Source organism: Cicer arietinum, chromosome 8, assembly GCF_000331145.2.
Source record: "Cicer arietinum cultivar CDC Frontier isolate Library 1 chromosome 8, Cicar.CDCFrontier_v2.0, whole genome shotgun sequence".
Lineage (NCBI taxonomy): Eukaryota > Viridiplantae > Streptophyta > Magnoliopsida > Fabales > Fabaceae > Cicer > Cicer arietinum.
The window spans coordinates 28,525,205-28,547,766 of record NC_021167.2 but is presented as its reverse complement, the minus strand read 5'-3'; the positions used below and the strand labels follow the sequence as shown (position 1 = coordinate 28,547,766).

The 22,562-nt window shown below is 33.4% G+C and overlaps 5 protein-coding genes across 8 annotated transcripts in view; 3 read left to right on the top strand and 2 right to left on the bottom strand.

Annotated features, from left to right (window-relative positions):
• Window positions 1-3,535, bottom strand: part of LOC101513454 (U3 small nucleolar RNA-associated protein 21 homolog) — a 9,816-nt gene extending 6,281 nt beyond the window's left edge. The window contains exons 1-8 of the mRNA XM_004513066.4: window positions 3,246-3,535; window positions 3,131-3,158; window positions 2,943-3,043; window positions 2,651-2,854; window positions 2,315-2,558; window positions 1,792-1,967; window positions 1,252-1,334; window positions 723-795 (exon numbers count right to left, since the gene is read on the bottom strand). Coding sequence (XP_004513123.1) covers window positions 723-795; window positions 1,252-1,334; window positions 1,792-1,967; window positions 2,315-2,558; window positions 2,651-2,854; window positions 2,943-3,043; window positions 3,131-3,158; window positions 3,246-3,371 — 1,035 coding nt within the window. The 5' untranslated portion in view covers window positions 3,372-3,535. The remainder of the gene's footprint in view (window positions 1-722; window positions 796-1,251; window positions 1,335-1,791; window positions 1,968-2,314; window positions 2,559-2,650; window positions 2,855-2,942; window positions 3,044-3,130; window positions 3,159-3,245) is intronic.
• Window positions 3,536-3,831: 296 nt separating this feature from the next.
• LOC101512484 (protein APEM9) lies at window positions 3,832-6,823 on the top strand. The gene is made up of 6 exons (XM_004513063.4): window positions 3,832-4,032; window positions 4,109-4,258; window positions 4,370-4,447; window positions 4,755-5,037; window positions 5,418-5,773; window positions 6,350-6,823. Exons 1-6 carry the CDS (start codon window positions 3,980-3,982, stop codon window positions 6,477-6,479), a joined length of 1,050 nt encoding a protein of 349 aa, XP_004513120.1. The 5' UTR covers window positions 3,832-3,979; the 3' UTR covers window positions 6,480-6,823.
• Window positions 6,824-7,613: 790 nt separating this feature from the next.
• Window positions 7,614-11,181, top strand: LOC101512156 (pollen receptor-like kinase 2). The gene is made up of 3 exons (XM_004513062.4): window positions 7,614-8,700; window positions 9,262-9,924; window positions 10,173-11,181. The coding sequence occupies exons 1-3, from the start codon at window positions 8,016-8,018 to the stop codon at window positions 10,808-10,810; spliced, it is 1,986 nt and encodes a 661-aa protein (XP_004513119.1). The 5' UTR covers window positions 7,614-8,015; the 3' UTR covers window positions 10,811-11,181.
• Window positions 11,182-12,143: 962 nt separating this feature from the next.
• On the top strand, window positions 12,144-15,769 carry LOC101511100 (U-box domain-containing protein 52-like). Of its 2 annotated transcripts, none has more exons than XM_004513059.4 (8): window positions 12,144-12,507; window positions 12,597-12,688; window positions 12,785-12,906; window positions 13,011-13,276; window positions 13,379-13,448; window positions 13,530-13,854; window positions 13,968-15,287; window positions 15,398-15,769. In XM_004513059.4, exons 1-8 carry the CDS (start codon window positions 12,324-12,326, stop codon window positions 15,482-15,484), a joined length of 2,466 nt encoding a protein of 821 aa, XP_004513116.1. In that variant the 5' UTR covers window positions 12,144-12,323; the 3' UTR covers window positions 15,485-15,769. The 2 variants fall into 2 exon arrangements, with proteins under 2 accessions (XP_004513116.1, XP_004513115.1); XM_004513058.4 differs by having other exon boundaries at window positions 13,008-13,276.
• A 314-nt stretch (window positions 15,770-16,083) lies between these two features.
• Window positions 16,084-20,202, bottom strand: LOC101511622 (methyl-CpG-binding domain-containing protein 2-like). Of its 3 annotated transcripts, none has more exons than XM_012719346.3 (6): window positions 20,122-20,202; window positions 19,844-19,904; window positions 17,510-18,106; window positions 17,275-17,328; window positions 17,004-17,134; window positions 16,084-16,635 (listed from the first exon to the last, which is right to left on the bottom strand). In XM_012719346.3, exons 3-6 carry the CDS (start codon window positions 18,085-18,087, stop codon window positions 16,484-16,486), a joined length of 915 nt encoding a protein of 304 aa, XP_012574800.1. In that variant the 5' UTR covers window positions 18,088-18,106; window positions 19,844-19,904; window positions 20,122-20,202; the 3' UTR covers window positions 16,084-16,483. The 3 variants fall into 3 exon arrangements, with proteins under 3 accessions (XP_012574800.1, XP_004513118.1, XP_004513117.1); XM_004513061.4 differs by having other exon boundaries at window positions 19,825-19,904; window positions 20,045-20,201; XM_004513060.4 differs by having other exon boundaries at window positions 20,045-20,201.
• Between the last annotated feature and the right edge of the window lie 2,360 nt (window positions 20,203-22,562).

Genomic DNA, 22,562 nt, shown 5'->3' with positions numbered 1-22,562 from the left:
CCTATCTGTAAACACTTCATTTGATCATAATAATAACAGCCCCTTTATTATTCATTCTCTGAGTTACTTTCTGTTATTGATTTAATGGTCATGACAGGCACCTAGATGATTATAACCCAAAGATTATAAAAATACTGAATCCTAAATAAACAAAATTCTAGGTAAAGGTTAATTAATAAATGGTCTTGATAAAAGAAATGATCTTTATAACCCAAAGATTATAAAATTATTAAAAGTAAGGAAAGATATTAGTATCCTAACTAACACGATTTTCATTAAATCCCTATACTTATAATAATTAAAAATTATAATCAATTCTGCATAACAAATATTATCATTTTAATACACAGTACTAAGAGACTAGCTTTGGTTGCATATCTGACTGTGGATAATAGAGCAGCAGTGGACTCCAAACAAGTGCTTGTGTGAAGCAAGTCTCCAAACGACCTTAGTCAAAGAAAATTGTGTGCCCACATTGGAAATTGTACGTATATTACTTTTCGCATTAGACTATCAGTTAACTAAACAAAAGAAAGAAGAAGCTAATTTTATACAAATGAATAGGGATTATTTTATTTCCAGAGCGAGGGGTTTATGACTAGAACAGGTACATAATTTCCGTAAATTAGAGAGACACATACTGAAAATGAATTACAACCAACCTGAACACCACAAAATTTTCTTAGATTAGAGTGAGTATCCTGTAAATAACTACAACTAACCTGTACAACAGAGAAAAGGCGAAAGGCTCGATCCTGGCCAGCTGATAGAATATGTCTTCCATTGGCATAAAACCTGTCATGTAATTTGCAGGTGTGATTTTCATTATGGTGCATGGCAAATTGGAAGTATGAAATTTATAACAACCATGCCATACAATGATGAGTCCAAAAAGAACGCTAAATAGCTCACATCATTCCTTTCATACAAAAGTGCAGAAAGAGCTTTCATCCATACAAAGGTTGACAAATGGAAATGAACAACAGATGATGGTGTAGATAAGGTTTCCATAATAATTAGCATTACACAACAAAGTTAAAAAAAGTGTCCTTATATACTAAGACCTGGAGATTAATTATTACTTTATGCAGAAATAGTATTAATCCAAGGAGAGTTGAGAAATGGAGAATGAAGAACAACAGGTCATGGAGTAGAAGAAGTTGTTTCCACTTTCCACAATAATTGGCATTACACAAAAGTTAGTCAAAAATATATCTCCTAATAAACTACGACCTGGAAAATAATTATTACTTTATGCAGAGGGGAGGAGCACTATGCCCACTTCGAAAGCGCAGAAGGCGGGGGTCACCATCACTTGTGTCAAAAATCCACATCTGAGAGAAAACAAAGGTTTCATATTCAGGCACTATACATTAGAAACACAAATTCACACCAAGCAAAAACAGACAGAACAATGAAAGTTTAAAAATCTTATTTGGTAAAATATAAGTTCATTATGGCAGAAGCCAATAACCACAGCCATTCAGTGAAGAGTAAAGACTACTAACACAGCTCATGTGACTATAGCCACTTTCGATTTTTACTGTGTAAGATAAAGACGTTGACATTAAAGAAAATAATGTTATATTGTTAGTAATCAGTATGATTTTGATTTTTGCAGACATCCAAACTTATCAGTTATCTTCAATTCAATTAACAAACAACTGTTTTTCTTTTTTGTGTATTAAAACTTAAAAGTAAACAGAAAACGATAGTTAATACACCCAGAAAATTATATAGTGCAAACATAGGGCATGCATGCAGGTGTGCATATTCTTCAAAAAAACTTACTTTAATAGAGTTGTCTGCTGATGCACTCATTAGCACTGGCTCATTAGCAAAAAAATGTAGTGAAGTTATTGCACCATCATGAGCCTCTCTTACAACTGACTGGAGCCTTTTCTTTTCAAGATTCCATATGCTTATAACACCAGATGAACCTCCAGAAGCCAGAAGGGGTTGTCCATCTAAACCGGAAAAATAAATAAACCAATAAATGCCACAGAAAAACTCAAAGAGAAACAACTCTTCAATTTTAATTTTGTGATGTGTAATCTATTCTTAGTGATAAAAGTCAACGGTTCAGTTTCAATCAACATGAAAATTGTCAACCTCGGGGTTAATGGTGAACATAAGAATTTCAAGAGTGTGACTGATATTATTGTCAACTTCTCCAATAGAAAACATAAACCCAGTTCATTTGACATGGAGACATCAAATGCATAAACACTTAAAATTTGCACCTCATCCAAATTTGCTTTAAGATAGCAACCAGTGCTTTAAAGTAATGAATTTAAATGTTTCCAAGTCCTACCAGTGCTGAAAGATAAAGCAGTCACAGAACCACGTGTGGAATGTGTAAATGAAACCAATTCTTCGTCGTAACGGATGTTGTGAACATGAATCCTTCCATCAGTACAGCCAACTGCAACAACATCTAAAGCAGGTGACGAAACACAACAGGTGATAGGTGAATCCCATCCCTTAAACTCAAATATTTTTTTCTTTGTGCTAATGTTCCAAAGCTGCATTAGGCCTTGCTCACTCCCAATAAGAACCTGTTTACATGTTTGTCAATCAGAAAAGAGTGATCTTTCGTCTAACCAATACAATATCTATGAATCTTAGACATGGAGAAAGATGTGTTCACCTTGTTAAGGTAAGTATCTGGATGCATAATACAAGTGGGACTAAATTTCGGATCTAGCATAATGTGGGCAAACGGAACAAGGTTGTCCTCGATTCCCTTGAACGCCCACAAGAACATGTTTCCCTCAACATCAAGACTGATAATATGTTCTCCAAACAAGAGAAGAAATTTAACTTTGGCATTATGGCTGGTCCAAGTTGCAACCTGAAAAGGTAACAAATGTTAAAATTCTCCAAATAAAAAGCTTCAAAAAGAACAAAAATAAAAAACATAGGAACGTGATGCACAGGACCTGATGCGCACGCTTGAAAACACCAATGGTGTTTCCGTATGCAGCAAAAGTATAATCGCGATAGGAAGCAAGAGCACCAATCTTCTTCGGAAGTTGAGGACCTTAATGGAAAATAGAAAAATTCAGTGGAACTCAAAAAAATTAAAAATAAATATACTAATAAATATAAAAAGCAGAGTGTTCATTACCAACGAGAGACAAAGTGAGCTTTGCACACTGCAGAAAACAATTGGAAGTTAAATGAACAGAGCAAGAATAATAACAAATCAAATAAAGGAAAAAAAGGAGGAGGTTGAGTGTTACGTTGAAAATCTGAAAAGCCTTTCCGACGCTCACAGTGATGAAAGTTTCGGTGCCGAGTCTTTGAACGGAGAAGGGGACGGTGCTGGTGATACATCCGATAGCTCTGTAAGGTTCAAAAATACCCATACTGCTCGAGAATCTAAGGGATGAAGACGCAGTGATGGAGCCGCAGTTTAGGGCGGCGCTGCGGCGGGTGTGAGGCCGGAAGAGTGTTGAAGGATGATGGTATGAGGGTTTAGGGTTTTAGTGTTCTTTTTAACGAGAAACAATTTCTTTATTTTAAGACTAAAACAGTAAATAGAAAAAGAGGAAAGAAAAAAATTAAAAGTGGATAGAATGGTAAAAATGAGCGAACAATAATATAAAAAGAAAATTTGATTTGATTTTCAGCTTTTAATTTCTCTCAAAACAATAATATTTTATCATTGTTATATTTTTTTACTCGAAAACAAAATCGCAGGTGAAAACAATAAAATTGTCAATACATATTTAAAAATAGAAATTAATAATATAATTAAAAATGAGAATGACATAATTTAAAAAAATAAATAAAAAACAATTATATATCTTGAGGTCTCTCTTTGCAAGTTTGTTGGTCCTTAATAAATAATCATCTGAACCAATCACACCGTAACAGTTTCTCTCCTCTTTGATTATAACGTCGATGGTCGGTCGTCGTCATCGTTCTCCCTTTCCCACCATTTTGCCTACTGCCTCCTGCTGAGACGGATAAGATGGATATTATAACCGAAGAAGTGATATGGAAAGAAATCGAGGTTTCAGAGAGGTATTCTTTTTTATGATTTAATAACTCAAATCATTGTTGTTTATTAGGGTATTGTTATTCATATCTCTTTTTGTAGCTACCTTGTTTGCTCCATGTATGAACAAGCTGCATCACTAGCTTCCTCTATTTTGGAACGCTTGCGCCATGATTACCACGACATTGCAACTCAAGATATGCTTGAATCAATTTCCATGGTCCTCCTTCAGGCGTTCAATCAAATTGGCAGGCAGGAAACTCCCTTACTCTTTTTCTTTCCAATTCCCTTTTCAATTTTTCTCATTAATTATCATTATATATCAGATCATTAATTATCATATGAATGTATGGCCTGCTGTAGGACTTCAGAAATCTTTGATCAACTCCGACACCATTTCGTTTCACTAAAAGCTATTCCCGCTCAAGTTCTTCTTACTGGGTATGCTCGTTACTTACTTTCATTTATCTCTTCCAATTAATACTCATTTAACATGCACCTTATGTAATGTTTGTTCGGTTTCTTTTGTCATTTTTTATTTTAGTCTTGATAACAAACGGTGTTTCCTATTTTTTACGTGCCTCATATAGCTTATTCACGATCCTGCATTAAGTGCTTGTTTGCTTGCATGACCCTAGGATTTGTATGCTTGCAACTCCTTGCTACAAGGATACTACTGCAAATACCCTATTGGAAAAGTGACAAGATGTGATATGATTCATGTTTGTGTTTTTCTTATTTGGTTCAGAGCATGTTTTCAAATAGAACAAAGTTCTGCTTTGGGTGTTCGAGAATTTCTCGAGGAGTTTCTTGATGGATGGAGTCTTGGGGATGGACAATATGATGCTTTCATTGCAGAAGCAAATGTAGAGCATGGAAGTCGATTGGAAAGGCACTTTATTCTTGGAATTGATGAATATTTGGAAGTTGTTGAGGTATATGCCGTCACACTTCTTGCAACGATTCTAGAAGATGTAGATCTTGCAATTTCCTGGGTTGAGAATGCTCCATTGGCTGAGGAAAATCGACAGGTAAGGGTGCTCTCTGTCTCTGTAGCTAAGTTTGTAAGTTATTCTACAGACAAGATTAAAGCTTTTTTTATCAGACATTTTCAACCGGAATTGGGAAACGAGTTATGGTAGGTTTTGCCTGATTAGAAATGCTCAATTTGCCAGCTGACATGCACTTTATAAAAAGTCTATAAGTGTGATTATTTGATTGTCTAGAGTGGTTATTATTTATTATTTTCATAATTAAAACTTGATCCTAGCACATTGAACACACGGCAAATAACAACACAAGTAGTTTTGAAAGTTGAAAAATTCTGCTTTTTGTAAATATCAGAATGTTTGTCCTAAGATGCGGGTTTCCCATTCACTTACTAAATATTGCTTTGTCACTGTATTGGTAGGGACTTCTGCGAAGGTTACACTCTATGCATTCTCTTAAAAGTACCAATTTGTCTCAAGTTTCCTCTCTGCAATCACCTACTAATAACAATGCAACTTATTTGTTGAAAGAACCACATGAGCGTGAAGGATCGCCTGAAGCCTTGAAAGGCAAACATGCCGACTATAAAATGTTTAGGTTCAAAGATGGTGTGTCAAAACTTTCTGAACAAATAGACACATGTTTCTGGTGTTTCCGTTCTGTTAATTTGAAGTTTGGTAATGCTAAATTCGTCGTATCTAGTGGGAAGATTATGCTAGGTTGTTTGATCCTGTTCATCTGTTATGTTTTCAGAAGAAAGCAGGCTACTTTGAAAAGGTAAATGACTTGAATTCTTGGCTCTCCAGTAGAACGTGTCTCTTATACATCTATTATCTATTATCCAATGTCCATATCCTCTCACTATAGAGTTGTGTATCAAAAGTAGCTTTGTTTAAATTAATCTTTATCTTTTCACTGTTTTGCGGATAGCTGTTCTTTTATGAAAAACTATAAATTTTTTTAGTATTTATTGAAGGCTAGTGGACTACTATCTTATATTGAACTTATCCTTATTTAATCTATATCAATAGCTTGATTAATTTATGCATAATTTTTATGAACAATAAGGGGCTATTAGCGTGAAGTTAAACTTGAGTAGTGTTTTAGCACATACGTAGGACTAATAGACTGCTAGATTGTGAATGGGAGCTTGTGAGTTGTTCTTGTTGGGAGGCATGTTATAATGTATAATAGAGTAATACTTTTCTCACTGCGCTTTCTTTACTGTAACGAAAACTTGTTGAATTGGTCAATTTGATTTGTAATTGTAAGATCAAAAACAAGTTCAACAAGATTTGCTCTATCTCCTTCAAAGGGTTATGTTTTTCTGAATAGTCACTATTCATGGTTTAGGATTGTAAGAAGACAATTGATTGCAGCAAAGAGGGCTTTGGTCGATTTGTGGCAGCTTGCATTTTCATATCAAGTTAATCCTTTGGCGGCTGTTGAACCACTCTCTGCTGCAACACGTCAAGGTCAGTGATGGAATTGTTGATCAAGCATGACCTTCAGGAGTCTGTCATAAGTAATCCTCAGAATACCATCTTGACTATCATTCTAGTTCCGGAAAAGCAATATGTATTGTTTAAGGAGGCACTTGCTTAAGCGGATCAACAAAGCCTTGATATTTATGTACCTTGAATTCGTGTGAAAAGTTGCACATGATAAATTCATTATGCTATTGTCTGTACAAGGAATGCTCAAGATTAGTGTTCTGTCTTAAAAATAAATTGTAGCATAGATATCACAAATACGCTTGACAAATTGTTTTAAGAATAAAATATTTTGCTATGCATAGAAATGTAGTGTTCTGAACTTTTGATTTTAGCATGGTTTAAGTTTGAGCTTTTTACGTTATTATTATTATGTTATCTACAACCGTGTTCTATATATGAAGTAAGTAACTCACGATTGTTCATTGTAAGCTAAGAAGCAGACTAGGGAGAAACTCCTAAAGAAAATGGTTGTGGTTTTTGGGATTTAGGAATCGTGATCCTTTTACTATATCATGGCGCACATAGAAGGCTGCTTTGTGAATTGTTGTAAACCTTATACTTTGGTTTGGGGTAGTTTTGCCATACACAACAAGTAAGGGGGGCTAACTGAAATAACCGACTACTGTAGCCAATAATAATTTTTTGTTTTGCACAAAATTGTATCCATATATAGCAACTTTTTAGCTGTTTCGTTAATTTATTTCTCTAATTTCATTGGTTGGCGCTGAATTTACCCTATTTTTTAAACTTAGATGTGGAGTTATATCAAAACAGAAATATCAACCTATTTTAGATATGAAAAAAATAAAAAATTGAGTTAATGGAGTCGAGTTATCATATAACAAACCAATAAACCAATGTTTGGTGACTCATGTCATAAAGGAAATTGGACTAACCATTTGCTCATATGTAAAACAATGAGGATCACATTTGTTCATTATGTATTACAACTGATTTTTATGAGGTTGAGATCTTGTTCCTCGAGATTATAGAGTCAATTTTTTACTACTACACCGACAATTCATTTACTAAGGAAAAATTATATATGAAAGAAAGATACTTGCGATATATTTACAAAATTAACATTATCAAGTATTATTAAGTAATGAGTTATGTAAATAGTATTAATTAGGAAAAAAATACTAATAAATATTGTATTGAAATGATATTGTGAGATAGATAATGTAGTGTGTGGTATTGTAAGGCTGGGCGTGCATTTCTGCTTAGTGATGAGGAAGACAGAGACATGCATATTCTCTCTTTCATGAAACACAAAAGAAATAAATATAAATAATTAAATATTTAAAAAGGAGTGACTCGGTCAGCTGATGAATTAAGCTGGACCCCTCTCTCTATGGATCTCTGTTTGTGAATGAAAGAACCAAACAAACAACCTTAACTAACCAACCAACCTATGTCGTGTACACGTGTATTCTATTTGCTATCATTAGCTTTCTTCCTTTCTCCTCCATCTCAAAATGCATGCAATATTTCCTACCATCTAAACCTACCTCTCTTACTATATGCATATGGCAGCCACACCACTACTCTTCACCACTTCTTTAACACCATTCTTCTTCTTCTTCTTCTTCTTTTCTTTTATTCTCATCATCAACATTGCATCTTCTATTTCAGACATAGATTCCCTCCTCAAATTAAAAAACTCTTTCCAAATCACCAACGAAGCATTTTCTTCATGGAACACATCCCTCCCTCCATGTAATGCTGATAATTCAAATTGGTCAGGTGTTCTCTGTTACAAAGGACATGTTTGGGGATTCAAACTCGAAAACATGAACCTTAAAGGAACCATTGACGTCGATTCCATTAAACATTTACCTTATATCAGAACCATTAGTTTCATGAACAACAATTTTGATACAACATGGCCAGAATTAAACAAACTTCCTGGTCTTAAAACGGTTTACTTATCCAATAATAAATTCTCCGGCGAGGTTCCGGCCGAAGCGTTTCAAGGGATGCAATGGTTGAAGAAAATATATCTGTCCAATAATCAGTTGAGTGGTCCTATTCCAACTTCTCTTGCTTCTTTGCCAAGGCTGATTTCTTTGAGGTTGGATGGTAACAGATTCAGTGGTCCTATTCCTCAATTTCAACAAAAGTTTAAATCATTCAGTGTAGCTAATAATCAATTGGAGGGTCAAATACCTTCTACTCTTAACAATATCCCAGCTTCATCTTTTTCGGGTAACACACTAAGAGTTTGTTTTATATGGTAGAAAAATATTTACTTTTAATAGCACAATAATTGATAAATTCTGTGCATGTTTTAGTTTTATCTGACGGATGAATAAGCTCTTGATTTAGAATGATTATTTCTAGAGTCTTAACATCATATATGATGCCTGTAAGATTCCTATGTTAAGCGCGTAATTCGTCAATGTAGAGACTAAATTATAATTTAGAAAAAGAGAAAGAGGGAATTAGAATATAATTAATTAAATTAGTACTGATATAAACATTTGTATGACTAGTTGGGAGAGAAACAAGTTATGACATATTCAGGAATTGTTTTTAGCTTATTTCTATAAGTTTTTTCCAATAGTTTATGAAAACAGCTTGTACTTTATATCAAAATAGTTTGACTTTTTTATTTTATTTACTGTTATAGGAATAACTTATTCATAAGCACTTATGCTATAAATATTTAATAAAGATGTTTGTCTAAACTAGTTTAGTACAAGTGTAAAAGATAGTTTAGCAGTAAATATAATGCAATTAATTGATACGAAATGAGGGTCAGCGCAGGTAATGAAAAGCTATGTGGAGCCCCTTTAGGTGCATGTCCCTCGTCCAAAAAGAAATCATCATCATTAAATACGAGTGGTGTTGTGGCTGTGGTTCTTGCTTGTCTTGCACTGCTTGTGATTGTAGCAGTAATATTATTTCTCCTTATTAAAAGAAGAAAAAAATCTAAACAAGGAGAATTAGTAGGAGGAGGAGGAGGAGTTGGTGTTGGCAGCAGCAACAGCAGGGATAGTAACATTCAAAAGAAAGGAGGATCATCATCGTTAAATAACAATTCAGATGATCAAGGTTCGATAAGATCACGAGAAAGCACCAACCACAGTAATAGAAAAGGAGACAACATGAGGTTGTCCTTTGTGAGAGAAGAAGCATCAGGTCAGTTTGATTTGCAAGATCTGTTGAAAGCCTCTGCTGAGATATTGGGAAGTGGTTGTCATAGTTCATCTTATAAGGCTGTTCTCTTGACTGGCCCCACTGTTGTTGTCAAAAGATTCAAACAGATGAACAATGTTGGTAGGGAAGAGTTTAGAGAACACATGCGTAGACTAGGAAGGTTGAATCATCCAAATATCCTTCCTCTCTTATCTTACTACTACAAAAGAGATGAAAAGCTCTTGATTACTGACTTTGTTCCCAATGGCAGCTTGGCCGTTCGCCTTCACGGTAAGTATAAGAACATCATTGTCTTAGTATAATGACTTTTTATACCGTGAATCAATCATACCCATCAGATTGTTAAAAAATTTGTCTTAAAGCCCCACATATGATTGATTTTACACCCAACTGCATGCTTTTAGAGCTTCTGTTTTGCATCATGCATGCATCATAGATACATACATATTGAGAGTGATTTAACATATATATCATGGACAAGATTATATAGTTAATATGGTTACATTTAATTTGTACAGGATACCAAGGTATAGGAGAGACAAGCCTTGATTGGCCAACAAGGTTGAAGATAGTGAAAGGTGTAGCAAATGGTATTGAATATCTTTACAAAGAGATGCCGATGATGATTGCGCCTCATGGTCATCTTAAGTCCTCAAATGTTCTTCTAAGTGAGTCATTGGAGCCTGTCCTCGCTGACTATGGATTAGTACCTGTGATAAACCAAGATATTGCTCCTGAAATCATTGCTATATACAAATCCCCTGAGTATTTGCAGCAAGGCAGGATCACTAAGAAGACTGATGTGTGGAGTCTTGGAATACTGATTTTGGAAATAGTAACTGGAAAGTTCCCTACTAATTTTGTACAACAGATTAAAGGAAGTGAGTTGAGTTTGGCCAATTGGGTTGATTCTATTGTTCCTGAAGAGTGGAGCAGTGAGGTGTTTGATAAAGACATGGAGTTAGATAGAAACAGTGAAAGGGAGATTGTTAAGCTTTTGAAGATTGCATTGGTTTGTTGTGATATGGATGTGGACAAGAGATTTGATTTGCAAGAAGCTGTAGAAAGAATTCAAGAGGTAAAAGAAAGAGATCATATTAATATTAATAATGAAGATGATTTCTATTCAATTGATCATGCTGGTGAAGAAGCTTAATTACATGTTGAAGTGATCATGAGCTTTGAAAAGATTTGTTTGTCATGCATGGTGGGAAGAAGTGAGTTTGTTGATGAATGAATATTGGTTGAATGAATGAAGGTTTCCATCCATAAACATAACTTGGATTGGATACTTCTTGATCCACATAAAAAAAACATATGCCATGGCATGAATAATGGAAAGCAATGCTTCATGCATCTCTGTCTGTTACATTACTGGATTTCAATGTTTTCATTATATAGTGTAATGAATGAATGAATGAGGTGAGGTTATTGTGAGGGGAAAGAACAAGAGCTTAATGTCAATCATCATGAGATGAGATGTACTTGAGGAATTGAATCAATATACCATTTTTATTTGCTTTGCAATTGTCATTTCTATCTCTCTTTAAGAGTACTTACTAGTTCTAAAATTTTGTAAGTTCTATAAGCACACAACTCTGTCCATTGAGAAAAACGGACTAGTGCTCAAATCTATAACTATTAATAAGGGCTGCCTAATTAAACAAAACTATTAATAAGTGGTAAGGATTTTGGTGGCCACATTTTATTTTTCATTCTACTATTCTTGATTTTTCTCAAATTGCACAAGCAATAATCACCATTTAGAGGATTATGTAAGAACTATAAAAAGATAAATTACTTAAAATAATTATGACGTTATCTTTCTCTGGTCAAGTACCAAACATAATTAATTTTATCAATGATTAGAGATAATTATTTATGTTATTTTTCTTGGAGTGATAATATATTGGTATTAAAGAAAGATGTGTTTAAAATTTGATTAATTATTGATATAGTTGGTGGATTCTTCACATTATTAATATATATTAAGAAAAGTGATAATTTTTTGTAACATATTGTATTTATAGAAGATATATTTACTAATGGCTTAACTAGTTAATTAAATACTTTCTTTACATACATACGTTATGGTTTTTTCTTATATTTTATTTTGTAGAATGTATTATTTAGATAGAAGTTTTCTCTTAATAAAATTATATTTAAATAAATTTATTTTGTGTAAAAAATAAAAATTTAAATAGAGATAAAATAATATTTGACACATACACGTAGTTATAAATATTACTCCATCCGTTATAAAATAAGTTTAAAGATGATAAATGAAATGGAGAAAAAAAATAGCAAATAATTTTGATTAACCATTAGTATATTTGAATTGTGATACGTGCAATATGGTATTAATTAAAATTAGATTAAAAACTAAAAATGAGAAAATTTTGACAACGAATTGTTTAGCATTATGGTGATAATGAAAATGGAATTGTAGACACCGAAAATGAAATGTACGTGGTGGAGCATACACGTAGAATATTAATATTAACTAAATTTAGAAGCTGCAACAAACAACACTTAAAGAAGTGACGCTGGAACACCTCGTTGATGATATATAATATTTATAATTGATGGGGGTTACTTAAGTTCTCTTAACTTGTTTTGTAAAATTGAATTTGGGGAGAAGAAAGGGTGAAAGATTCGACTGAGAGAAAATGTCTCGGTCGAATATTGGTTCAGAGAAGAAACTGGGTGCAGGACGTGTTGTGGCTGTGGCTATTGAGAATAATAAAACAAGCCAACACGCTGCCAAATGGGCCGTTGAAAATCTTCTTCCCAAAGATCAATGCCTTTATCTTATTCATGTTAAACTAAGAACATCTAATGCTTCCGTACCATGTAATTTCTATTTCTATTTCATTCCTTCAACCATTTCATTATTGTTACCAATTCATATTATTCATTTATTCAATTTATCAATCATGCAGCGGGTAACTATGGGGATGGCAACGAAACCGTCATTGATGGCGAATCCAAAGATCTTTTTGATTCATTTCGTGTTTTCTGCAATAGAAAAAATGTAAGCACATTCTTTATTTTCATTCATTCATTCATTCATTCATTCATTCAAATAAGAATTGAAAATTATGATTTGGTGTCCAATGCAATTCAACAGATACAATGCAAAGAAGTGTTGTTGGAAGAGATGGATATATCAAAGGCATTAACAGAATGCATTTCATCTCATGCTATCGAGCTTCTTGTACTTGGGGCATCAACAAGGGGTGGCATTGTTAGGTATGTAAATAATATTCATTCATTAAGGATAGATACTTAATTACATTAATACTTATAATAATAATATGATTTGTTTCATGATGAACAAATATTTATGGCAGAAGATTTAGGACAACAGATGTTCCAACTTCTGTCTCAAAATCTGCACCACCATTCTGCACAGTATATATAATTTCTAAAGGAAAAATCTCAAGTGTAAGATCTGCAACTGCTCCAGTTCCAAAATCAGCAGCACCATCGCCATCGCCATCACCGCCTCATGCTGGTTCTTACCAATTACCACAACAACAACATTCAAATCCATTAATGCCAACTCGTAGTCCTGATAGATTCTCTGACCCGCAAATCACACGTAACTACCCGCCACGACGTATGTTCATCACTCCCTTCATTTAATTTTGCTAAACTTTATATTATATATCAAAACACTAGTAGTTTAATTCTATGAATATGATGGATCAAAATAATTCAGCTACATCAGAGAGGCATGCAGCATATGGTGGTTTCCGGCAGCAGGGGTTGGATGATGAACAAGAAATGATGTAAGTAATCACAATTACTTCATACATCATTCATGTTAGTCATAAATATTAACACTAATTCATTATTATATGTATATTCAGATCACCGTTCAATAGGAGAGGACACAAAGCATATGAGTCATCAATCCCTGATTCAGATATATCATTTGTCAGCAGTGGAAGGCCAAGTATTGATCGAATATTCCCTTCATTGTATAATGTTGATGATCTTGACAATAGTAGTAGTGGAATTCCCAGTAGGCTATCATTTGGCTCTGATTTTGATGCAAAAAGCAGCTTTGCTTCATCCTTTTCTGGTGGAGGTGGACAAAAATCAATTGACTTGTCCTCTCCTTTGGATAATTATTCATTCAGCTCCCAAGGCAGTGCTAACGCCTCTTCTTCATTACGGTTATCTGACGCCTCGGTATATCTATATATAAATCACTCACCTCTCATGCTGCATTTTTATTACATATATATGATCCTCAAAATCATCAATCATCATAAGTAAGTAATTCGTGTTTACATATGATATAGGATGAAGTGGAAGCAGAGATGAGGAGGCTGAAGCTTGAACTGAAACAGACAATGGAAATGTACAGTTCAGCTTGCAAGGAAGCTCTCACAGCAAAACAGAAGGCAATTGAACTTCAACGTTGGAAATCAGAAGAAGAAAAGAAGTTAGAAGAAGCAAGAGAAGGTGAAGGAGCAGCAATGGCTATGGTAGAGATGGAACAAGAAAAGTGTAAAGCTGCACTCAAGGCAGCTGAAGCATCTCAGAGAATTGCAGTGCTGGAAGCGCAAAAAAGAATGAATGTCGAAAGAAAAAGCGAAATAGAAGCAAATCAGAGGAAGAAATCAGAAGATTCTTTTCATTCACACGGCACCACTGCAAGGTACAGAAGATACAGCATTGAGGAAATTGAAGACGCGACAAAACGGTTTTCAGACACACTCAAGATTGGTGAAGGAGGGTATGGTCCTGTTTTCAAGTGTGAACTTGATCATACACAGGTTGCTATTAAAGTGTTGAAATCAGATGCTGCTCAAGGAAGGGCACAATTTAACCAGGAAGTTGAAGTGTTGAGTTGTATTAGGCATCCAAACATGGTGCTTCTTTTAGGAGCATGTCCAGAATTTGGTTGCATAGTGTATGAATACATGGCTAATGGAAGTTTGGATGATTGTCTTTTCAGGAGAGGTAAGTCACCACCTCTTCCTTGGCAGTTGAGATTTCAAATTGCTGCTGAGATAGCCACCGGACTCCTTTTCCTTCACCAGGCTAAGCCAGAACCAATCGTACATCGTGACTTAAAGCCTGGAAACATTTTGCTCGACCGAAACTATGTGAGCAAGATAGGTGATGTTGGTTTGGCAAGGCTTGTTCCTCCTTCTGTTCAAGACACTGTTACTCAGTACCGCATGACATCAACTGCAGGAACTTTCTGTTACATTGATCCTGAGTACCAGCAAACTGGTATGCTTGGCATCAAATCTGATATTTACTCACTTGGAATCATGCTTTTACAATTGGTAACAGCCAAGCCACCAATGGGTTTGACTCATCATGTTGGAAGATCTATTGAGAAGGGAACTTTTGCTGAGATGCTTGATCCTGCTGTACAAGATTGGCCTATTGAACACGCCTTGCATTTCGCTAAACTTTCTCTTCAGTGTGCTGAAATGAGGAGAAAAGATAGACCCGATCTTGGTAAAGTTGTGTTGCCTGAGCTCAACAAACTCAGAATATTTGCTGATGAAAATATGCCTATGATGATGTATAGAGGTGGTGGTGCAGCATTTAATCCCAGAGGTAGCGGTAACTATTTCATCAATTCCACAGCTTCCTCAAATCAAGTGAGTCATTCATTCATTATTAATGCTTCCTTTTATATATAGAGATAATAATATCACATTGACAATATCAAATCAATATTGAATTATATATATGTTTTGCTTTGTTGTAGGACAATATGAGTGAATCCAATTCTTTGTCTGGCACCTCTGGGGGATATGAAAGCCGATCAAGCACGTCATCGCTGGGGAGACTATAACGGGCAGAGTGCTTATATAGTTCAATTTAATGTTTTCCTTTTGTTGGTTTGACAACATCAAATGAGGCAGCCACATACAAGTCAAGTTTAAGGTTACCTATCATGTATGCATATTCATGCATCTTTGAAGAATTCAAGTATCCAGCCAAGATTTGTAACCCTTGAATTGAATGTATATCAAAATTTTCAATATGAATACTAGTGTTATGAATTTTGTTTGTAAATGAATCCAAATTCCAACTCCACAACTTGAAGTGCAGAAGATCTCTCTTGGGCTTCGCTTGATTTTTTCTTTGTTCATATACAAATTAATAGCCATGTGTTGACATAAATATCAAAGGATGTTTCAATTTTTTTATTTGCATTGCGAAATGACTTTCACATATCAAAACCAAATTACAATCTTTGAACGCAGTCCTAATTCCTACTACACAATTTGACCATAAAAATAGGCAACTGGACAAGCTCATGATACCCCTCCCTGGTTTCAAGTTCAAGGACAAATTTTCCCAATTTAAAGAAATCGAATACAATATTCTTTGGACTGAATAGGACTATTCAATAATCCTATAAACTATAAGTCTATAACGCAGTTTAACTGATGCAAAATAATTTTTTACTAGGAATACCAAGATATTGATGTTCTCAGTTAACCACGTCTAGCGAACTCAAAAGACTAGGACAACTGGGCCATGAGTGTATGATTAATATCAAATACTTTTTAACCCAAACTTACATATTCTACACATTGTTTTCCACACTTTTTTTGGCATGCTCAGATCATACCTCAAAATACATGCCAAGCTATATACCTTTCATCTCAAGAAGCAGTTCATTTTCAACACTCGGTTTACTAATCCAAAAGATGACAGATTTCTCTATTTGTAAGACAAATTACAGAGGAAGATGCAATCTTACACCCAAAAGCAACGCAAAAAAAGGGGGTAACGTGTTTTGATTAGGTCCTTTTGTTTTAACGTTAAACGATATTTCTTCTTACTAGACTGCATCTTTATGGAGGGAACTCTGAGTTGCTTGCTTCTTTGCAGGACGGCTGACAGGGTCAGAATCATTGCATGGATCAGGAAGCCCCAGTCTTCTCTCATTCGAATTAGTACTGTCTTCTGGACCTACCCAAGCTGGAGAACACACTGCATCACACATATCACCATGATAACATGGCACAAAAATCCTCAGTACCAACATTTCATTCAAAAAGAGGGTGCTACCATGCTAGATTAACATTTACTATTTGATTCATTATATGCCATATGAGAATTTATGTCATTAGCTTAGCCGTGTAAAAATCATACTTACCATTGGAAAAAATACACGACGAATCACAAAATATAACACTTTTAGGGATTAAAGATGAAGTAAAAAATAACATAAAATGGATGGTACTAAACATGCAACGGTGATAAAGATATATAAAGTAATAGACAAATTTCACTTTACCACCATAAAAATTTAATGCTTTTGAACCCTTACGTATGATTTTGTTAAAAAAGTTATGTACCTTGCTCAGGTTCGACAGATCTAGAAGGGCGCTTCCTCACATAGTTTTCTTGCAATGGCTTAGGTATTTGAAATGAGAACCGTGAAAGAGTCACACCATCTGTCATGTACTGTGGATGATCCATCAAGAACCTAAAGATACAAGCACCAAGAACAAAATATAAGAACGATCAAAGACAATTTTTAATAATGATGACAATAATTCAATTAAGACAAGCTAACTTTCAAGGTCACATTTCAGAGATAGTAAAACAGAAGCAGCAGGAACATACTTCTGGACCTCTACCATTGAGCGCAATCTCTTGCCTGATGGTGCAACATAGTATCTGAAAAATTAAAAAATCAGAACACTGTCAAAATGATGACAAACAAATTAGAACTTCCATGAGTGTAGACTTTCTAACCCAAAAAATTCGTAAAGAATGGGGAGCAGTGGTATCGTATCACTGTATAAGGCTATTTCTATAATAATAACAGATAAAAAAATGACCAATAATGAATCCATACGTATCTGCAAATTTGCTGCTTCCTTCACTTCTGATTCGTAGCAACCGCTGCCATCCATCTGGAGGCTGTGCAATGTTTGGCTTATCAATAGCCCAAATCCTACTGCCATCCTGAGAAATATCCTCTGGATCATCACAAGATACATCAGGTCGCCACTCACGAGCTTTTTGACAAACAAAAGGATGTTGAAGGATATATTCACGTATTTCTTCATATTTTTCCTTTGTTGGAATCAGCCTCCATTTAAAACAGGAAGCACATTGAACAGTGAAAGCACCAACTGCTGGCAAAACTCTAGAAGATGAACTTGAAGGTGAAGGTTTGTTTCGTGGGCGCACCGGAGGTTTACATCGAAGAGGATCAGGGGTAAGTTCAATTGGGTTGCCTCCATTTGTCACATCGTCATAAAGGACAAATTGCTTAGATGCATCATCATTAGACTGGATACTTTCATCATCTGAAGACGAAGAAACATATATTGGTTCCGGAAGACTTCTGTGTTGATTATTGGGAAAACTTGAGGCTGCTAGGTCCTTGACTTGATTCTTGGGTGTAAGTGAAAATTTACCACGATGCATTTGGTTTTCCTAGAAAAAACTGATAAAAGAAATAACAAAAAAAAAAACCTAAATATTGTTATAAAACAAGCCTAATGAAATTATTGATCAGGCAAAAGCATAATAAATTCAAGACATGAAGAGAACTTTCATGTTGTCCTGTTTCTTGAGACCATATATTGGGCTATGCATTTCTTCTTGTGTCCATTCATTAAATAAGAAATAGGCACAACCGAGGTAATCGAATCAAGATTCAAATCGTGAATCAGAAGACCTATTTTCTAACTTGTGATTCAAATCTTATTATGAATCATAAATATACGGTCAACTAAAAGATGGTGTTTGAGGTAAAAACAACCAACATAAAAAAAATTATAAGATGATCATATATGGATTTCAAAGTAATTCAAGGTCCAAGTCATAAATCGAAGAGAGAGTAGCAGTAACACAACAAAGCAACAAATGGGAAGAGACAGCAAGTGGGACCAAAGATGGAGGAGTACTGTCTTCAAATAAGACAAGGGGAACAGAAACATAAAATAATAGAGAAGTAACAATCCGAAGCACTGGAGGGAATGAGGACCAATGACTATGCTGCAGCTGTTCGTTTGTGAACCTGAATTAAGTTATTTGAACGTTTGATTTTGGCTGATTATGTCCCATTAAAATTGGAAATTTGCAAAATAACCCTAGTGGGCCTTTTAGAAACCAGATCATGCAGCTTGGTCTTTTTTGGGGCCGCACCCACAATGTAACTTGCATGTTGCAATTCAGCAATATTCATGATTCATGCGAATTGGGATTCATCTTGCAATTCAGGTCCAAAAGAGATTCATGATTCGATCTGTATGGATTGCATATGATTTTGTTTTTAATCAAGATATGTGTCACATGAATCACGTGGTAGTAATAACATTCAGCATCACAACATTCACAACCTCTACAGAAGGTGGATGGATAGTTTAAGACATAGGTTAGGAAACTTATTTTGGTCCTTACAAATTGGGTTGCAAACTTGGCAACAATCTAAAAAGCTAGCACAAACTCAAACAAGGTTTCACATAACAGAGCAAAAATTGCCAAAATTTAAACTGTTTTGGAATGTATATCTAATCCTCCCAGAATGCAAATTTAATTTGACAAGAAAGAGAACAGAAAGTCAGAAACTGTCTATAATAACATAACCAGATATAGAAGGTTGAAAAGGACCTAGATTTGCCTATTCTGATTTAATTCAAACCCAGCTCTAAGCATAAGAGAACCAAGCAACTAAATTAGAAATCGACATAATAAAATCCATAGCTCAAAAGGTATAACATAGATAAATGACACAAGAAATTATCCAACTTGTGGTTTGGTTCTAGTTAAACCCTTTAGTTTTGATAATGAGTTAAAGGCTTGGTCTTGAATAAATATTTGATGTTATTGCCATTTTCCCCTAAACACATAGTAACAACAGAATAACCCCATTTAAACCAAACAAAGATCAACAATAAATTTGCCTTGGATATATCAAGGAACCACTTCCTCATTCATTAGCTTAAGCATCTCAAATTTTCAAAAGCTCACACATTTAAGTTACCCATAAAACACCTATAAGATTACAAACATTTAATGTAAGTAAACTTATACTACTAGTATTAATTAAAACATCTCACAAATAAAGTAAAAACTAATCAAAATCTGACCCTAGCGATTAATCCAATGCATCAAGGTTGAAAAACAGAAACAATGTAGGGTAGGAGATACCAATCAAACCTTGACATTCAAGATATACCTAGTAAGAGGGAGGTGGAAAAACACAGCCTCTGCTAAAGTTAAGATCCTGTTGCGTAAACCTGTGGCAAAAAAAAAATCAGATCAGAAAATATTATTATGAAGATAAGATCAAAGAAATTGTAGAGGTTAATTTCAAAAAAAAAACAGAATGGAAGGGTGAAATCTATGATCTAAAATAGAAAAGAGGGATCGAGAGAACCTTTGAAGAAGAGAAAGCAAGGAAGCACGTTTGACAAAGATTTATGAGAGAGAGTTTGCAACGATTTGTTACTTTACCTCGGAAAACCAACGAAACTTTCTATTCCACTGCACTTATCTATACTACTACTAAAACTAATTTGTACTAACATATATCATATGTTAGTCCATGTATTAATTAGGTCACGGTTAATTCAATTGGTGTGTGCGCTATCAAAATTTAATATTATATTTAAAAAAGATCAAATATAGTATTGTTGATAATTTTATATATTGTAACTTATATATATAACTATCAAGTAAGAAAAAGAACTACCAATAATGTACTTAAAAGGATGGAAGTAATAATAATCTACACTTATTTTAGAATGAATTGAGTAGTATTAGTGATAATTCCTGCTTATAACATTGGAGAATTAAACACTTATTTAAAAATTTAGTTATTTTACAAAATAAAGGTATAATTAAAATTTTTATTCAATATTTCCTTAAATTAATTACACCATATATATACATTAGTTATATTTACTCTTACAAATTTTGCATTGAAATGAGACAATTCAATTAAAGTCACATCAATCATCAAAAAGATTGGTAAAAGTGGTTGAAATTAATAATGATTAATAAATACTATTCTCTATATTTTAAAATAATTATCATTTTAGTAACTACTTTAAAATAATTATGATTTTAATATTTAGAGGATAACTTGGTTTTTTTTTTAAACAAAAAACAAATTTTCATTATTCCTAAATGCTAACTGATATACGAAAATGTTTTTTTAGGAATGTTACTATGTGTTTGGTTTTTTTTTAACAAATAAATAAATAAAATTATATTATATTAATAAAATATTGAGAGAAAAATACATTGAAGTTAATAGAATAGATATATGTTTTGAAGAAAATAACATGGTATTTTAACAACTCTATGATTATTTGTTAACATTTCTCCTCCTATTTTGCAGTATATTTATTTTTTTTCGAGTTGGTAACAAAATATAATGAAATTATTAAAATGACATATTTGAATTACTTTTTTATATCTAATATTTGATATTACATTTCAACAAAAAAATTGTAAAATATTAAATATATAAATAATTTTTTTTTATATTTAATATTTCCTTCATTATCAATCGATGACATTTGAAACCGGACGCAATTTACAATTTATTTTATGAATACCACTAATATACATTGATAGACAAGACTCCCACTACTTTAAGTCTCTAGAGTTGAAGATAAGTGATGAAACAATATGGAAACTATAGTGAGAGTAGACTTCTTTTCTTGGCACGTTATTATTTATTTTATTTATATATATCATTGCAAAAGAAGAATGATATTGGAACTAATTTAACACTAAAATTCCATTTAAGAAAAAGGTACCCTACATGGAAGCAATGAGCAGTGCCATAAGGAATCCATCCACTTTACATTTTGTGTCGTTTCTTTGAGGGTAGGGTAGGTGTTCTGGTAAGGATGTGATGCTTAACTAACTATTAACTCTCTATATTAATCAAATTATAGTTGACTATATTTCTCACTAGAAAATGAGTGGTCAAAATCATATTAATAATTTGGACTCTACAACCATAATTGTATTTACATTATCTGAGAGTGTATTTACATTATCCGAAATTAAAATATGAGAAAAAGCTAAAAAAAATAGAAAGTTGGATAAACATTCACCTCCAAAAATTAAGGTAAAAAACATAAGAAATTTAATTTAATTATAAATATAATATGACAAATTAATTACATAGATGTTCACATAGCTCAATTGGTCACAATAAATACCTCATATATGTTTTAACTCAAATTTTAACTTATATACAACAAAATTTGATTATTTTTTATTTTTTACAAGTCTAGTGTTATTTTTTGTTTAAAAAATTTTACTACCAAATTTACTTTAAACCATTAAATATATTAGACCGATCCTAATTAAACAAGAATCTGTGGTACTATATAACAAAAAAGCACATTGGTGTGTATATATGAAGTTGAAAACAAGCCAAATAGCTTAAAGCTTGAGTAAAACGGCTTGATGAGATTTTGTTGAGTCAGCTTATAAAAAAAAAAAATGGTTAGTTGATGAAGGTTGTGATTTAGACAAGAATGTCTCGTGACCATGTGCATGTTATGCACCCACGTGGGATATGACATGACTGTGGGTCTCTATTAACTCTAACTTTCTCTTTTGTACTTTTTTCTTTGACAAATTTGGTAACATACAGCACATTGATAATAACATAATAGCTTCCAAGTTAGGAAATTAAAGTTAAATCACACAAACAAAGTTAGTAAAAAAGAAGATCCAAATTATGTTAATTAAATCATATCAAAGTACATTCATATATGTATATTACTTAATTAATTGCAACCATGACATGAGGTACTAACATTACAATATACCCTTTATTATTATTATTATAATAATAATAATAATAATAATTTTTAGTATTATTATTATTATTATTATTATTATTATTATTATTATTATTATTATTATTA

What these genes read in the sequence shown, in the direction of transcription:
- LOC101512484 (XM_004513063.4), top strand. Translation starts at nt 3,980, where the DNA reads ATGGATATTATAACCGAAGAAGTGATATGGAAAGAAATCGAGGTTTCA. An exon ending in TGGCTGAGGAAAATCGACAG is followed by an intron (nt 5,038 to 5,417) that starts GTAAGGGTGCTC and finishes CTGTATTGGTAG; the next exon opens with GGACTTCTGCGAAGGTTACA. An exon ending in AAGCAGGCTACTTTGAAAAG is followed by an intron (nt 5,774 to 6,349) that starts GTAAATGACTTG and finishes TTCATGGTTTAG; the next exon opens with GATTGTAAGAAGACAATTGA.
- LOC101512156 (XM_004513062.4), top strand. Translation starts at nt 8,016, where the DNA reads ATGCATATGGCAGCCACACCACTACTCTTCACCACTTCTTTAACACCA. An exon ending in CCCAGCTTCATCTTTTTCGG is followed by an intron (nt 8,701 to 9,261) that starts GTAACACACTAA and finishes GGGTCAGCGCAG; the next exon opens with GTAATGAAAAGCTATGTGGA. An exon ending in CTTGGCCGTTCGCCTTCACG is followed by an intron (nt 9,925 to 10,172) that starts GTAAGTATAAGA and finishes TAATTTGTACAG; the next exon opens with GATACCAAGGTATAGGAGAG.
- LOC101511100 (XM_004513058.4), top strand. Translation starts at nt 12,324, where the DNA reads ATGTCTCGGTCGAATATTGGTTCAGAGAAGAAACTGGGTGCAGGACGT. An exon ending in TTTTCTGCAATAGAAAAAAT is followed by an intron (nt 12,689 to 12,784) that starts GTAAGCACATTC and finishes GCAATTCAACAG; the next exon opens with ATACAATGCAAAGAAGTGTT. An exon ending in TACGGTTATCTGACGCCTCG is followed by an intron (nt 13,855 to 13,967) that starts GTATATCTATAT and finishes CATATGATATAG; the next exon opens with GATGAAGTGGAAGCAGAGAT.
- LOC101511622 (XM_012719346.3), bottom strand. Translation starts at nt 18,087, where the DNA reads ATGCATCGTGGTAAATTTTCACTTACACCCAAGAATCAAGTCAAGGAC. An exon ending in AGCAGCAAATTTGCAGATAC is followed by an intron (nt 17,329 to 17,509) that starts GTATGGATTCAT and finishes TTAATTTTTCAG; the next exon opens with ATACTATGTTGCACCATCAG. An exon ending in ATCTGTCGAACCTGAGCAAG is followed by an intron (nt 16,636 to 17,003) that starts GTACATAACTTT and finishes TGTGTGATGCAG; the next exon opens with TGTGTTCTCCAGCTTGGGTA.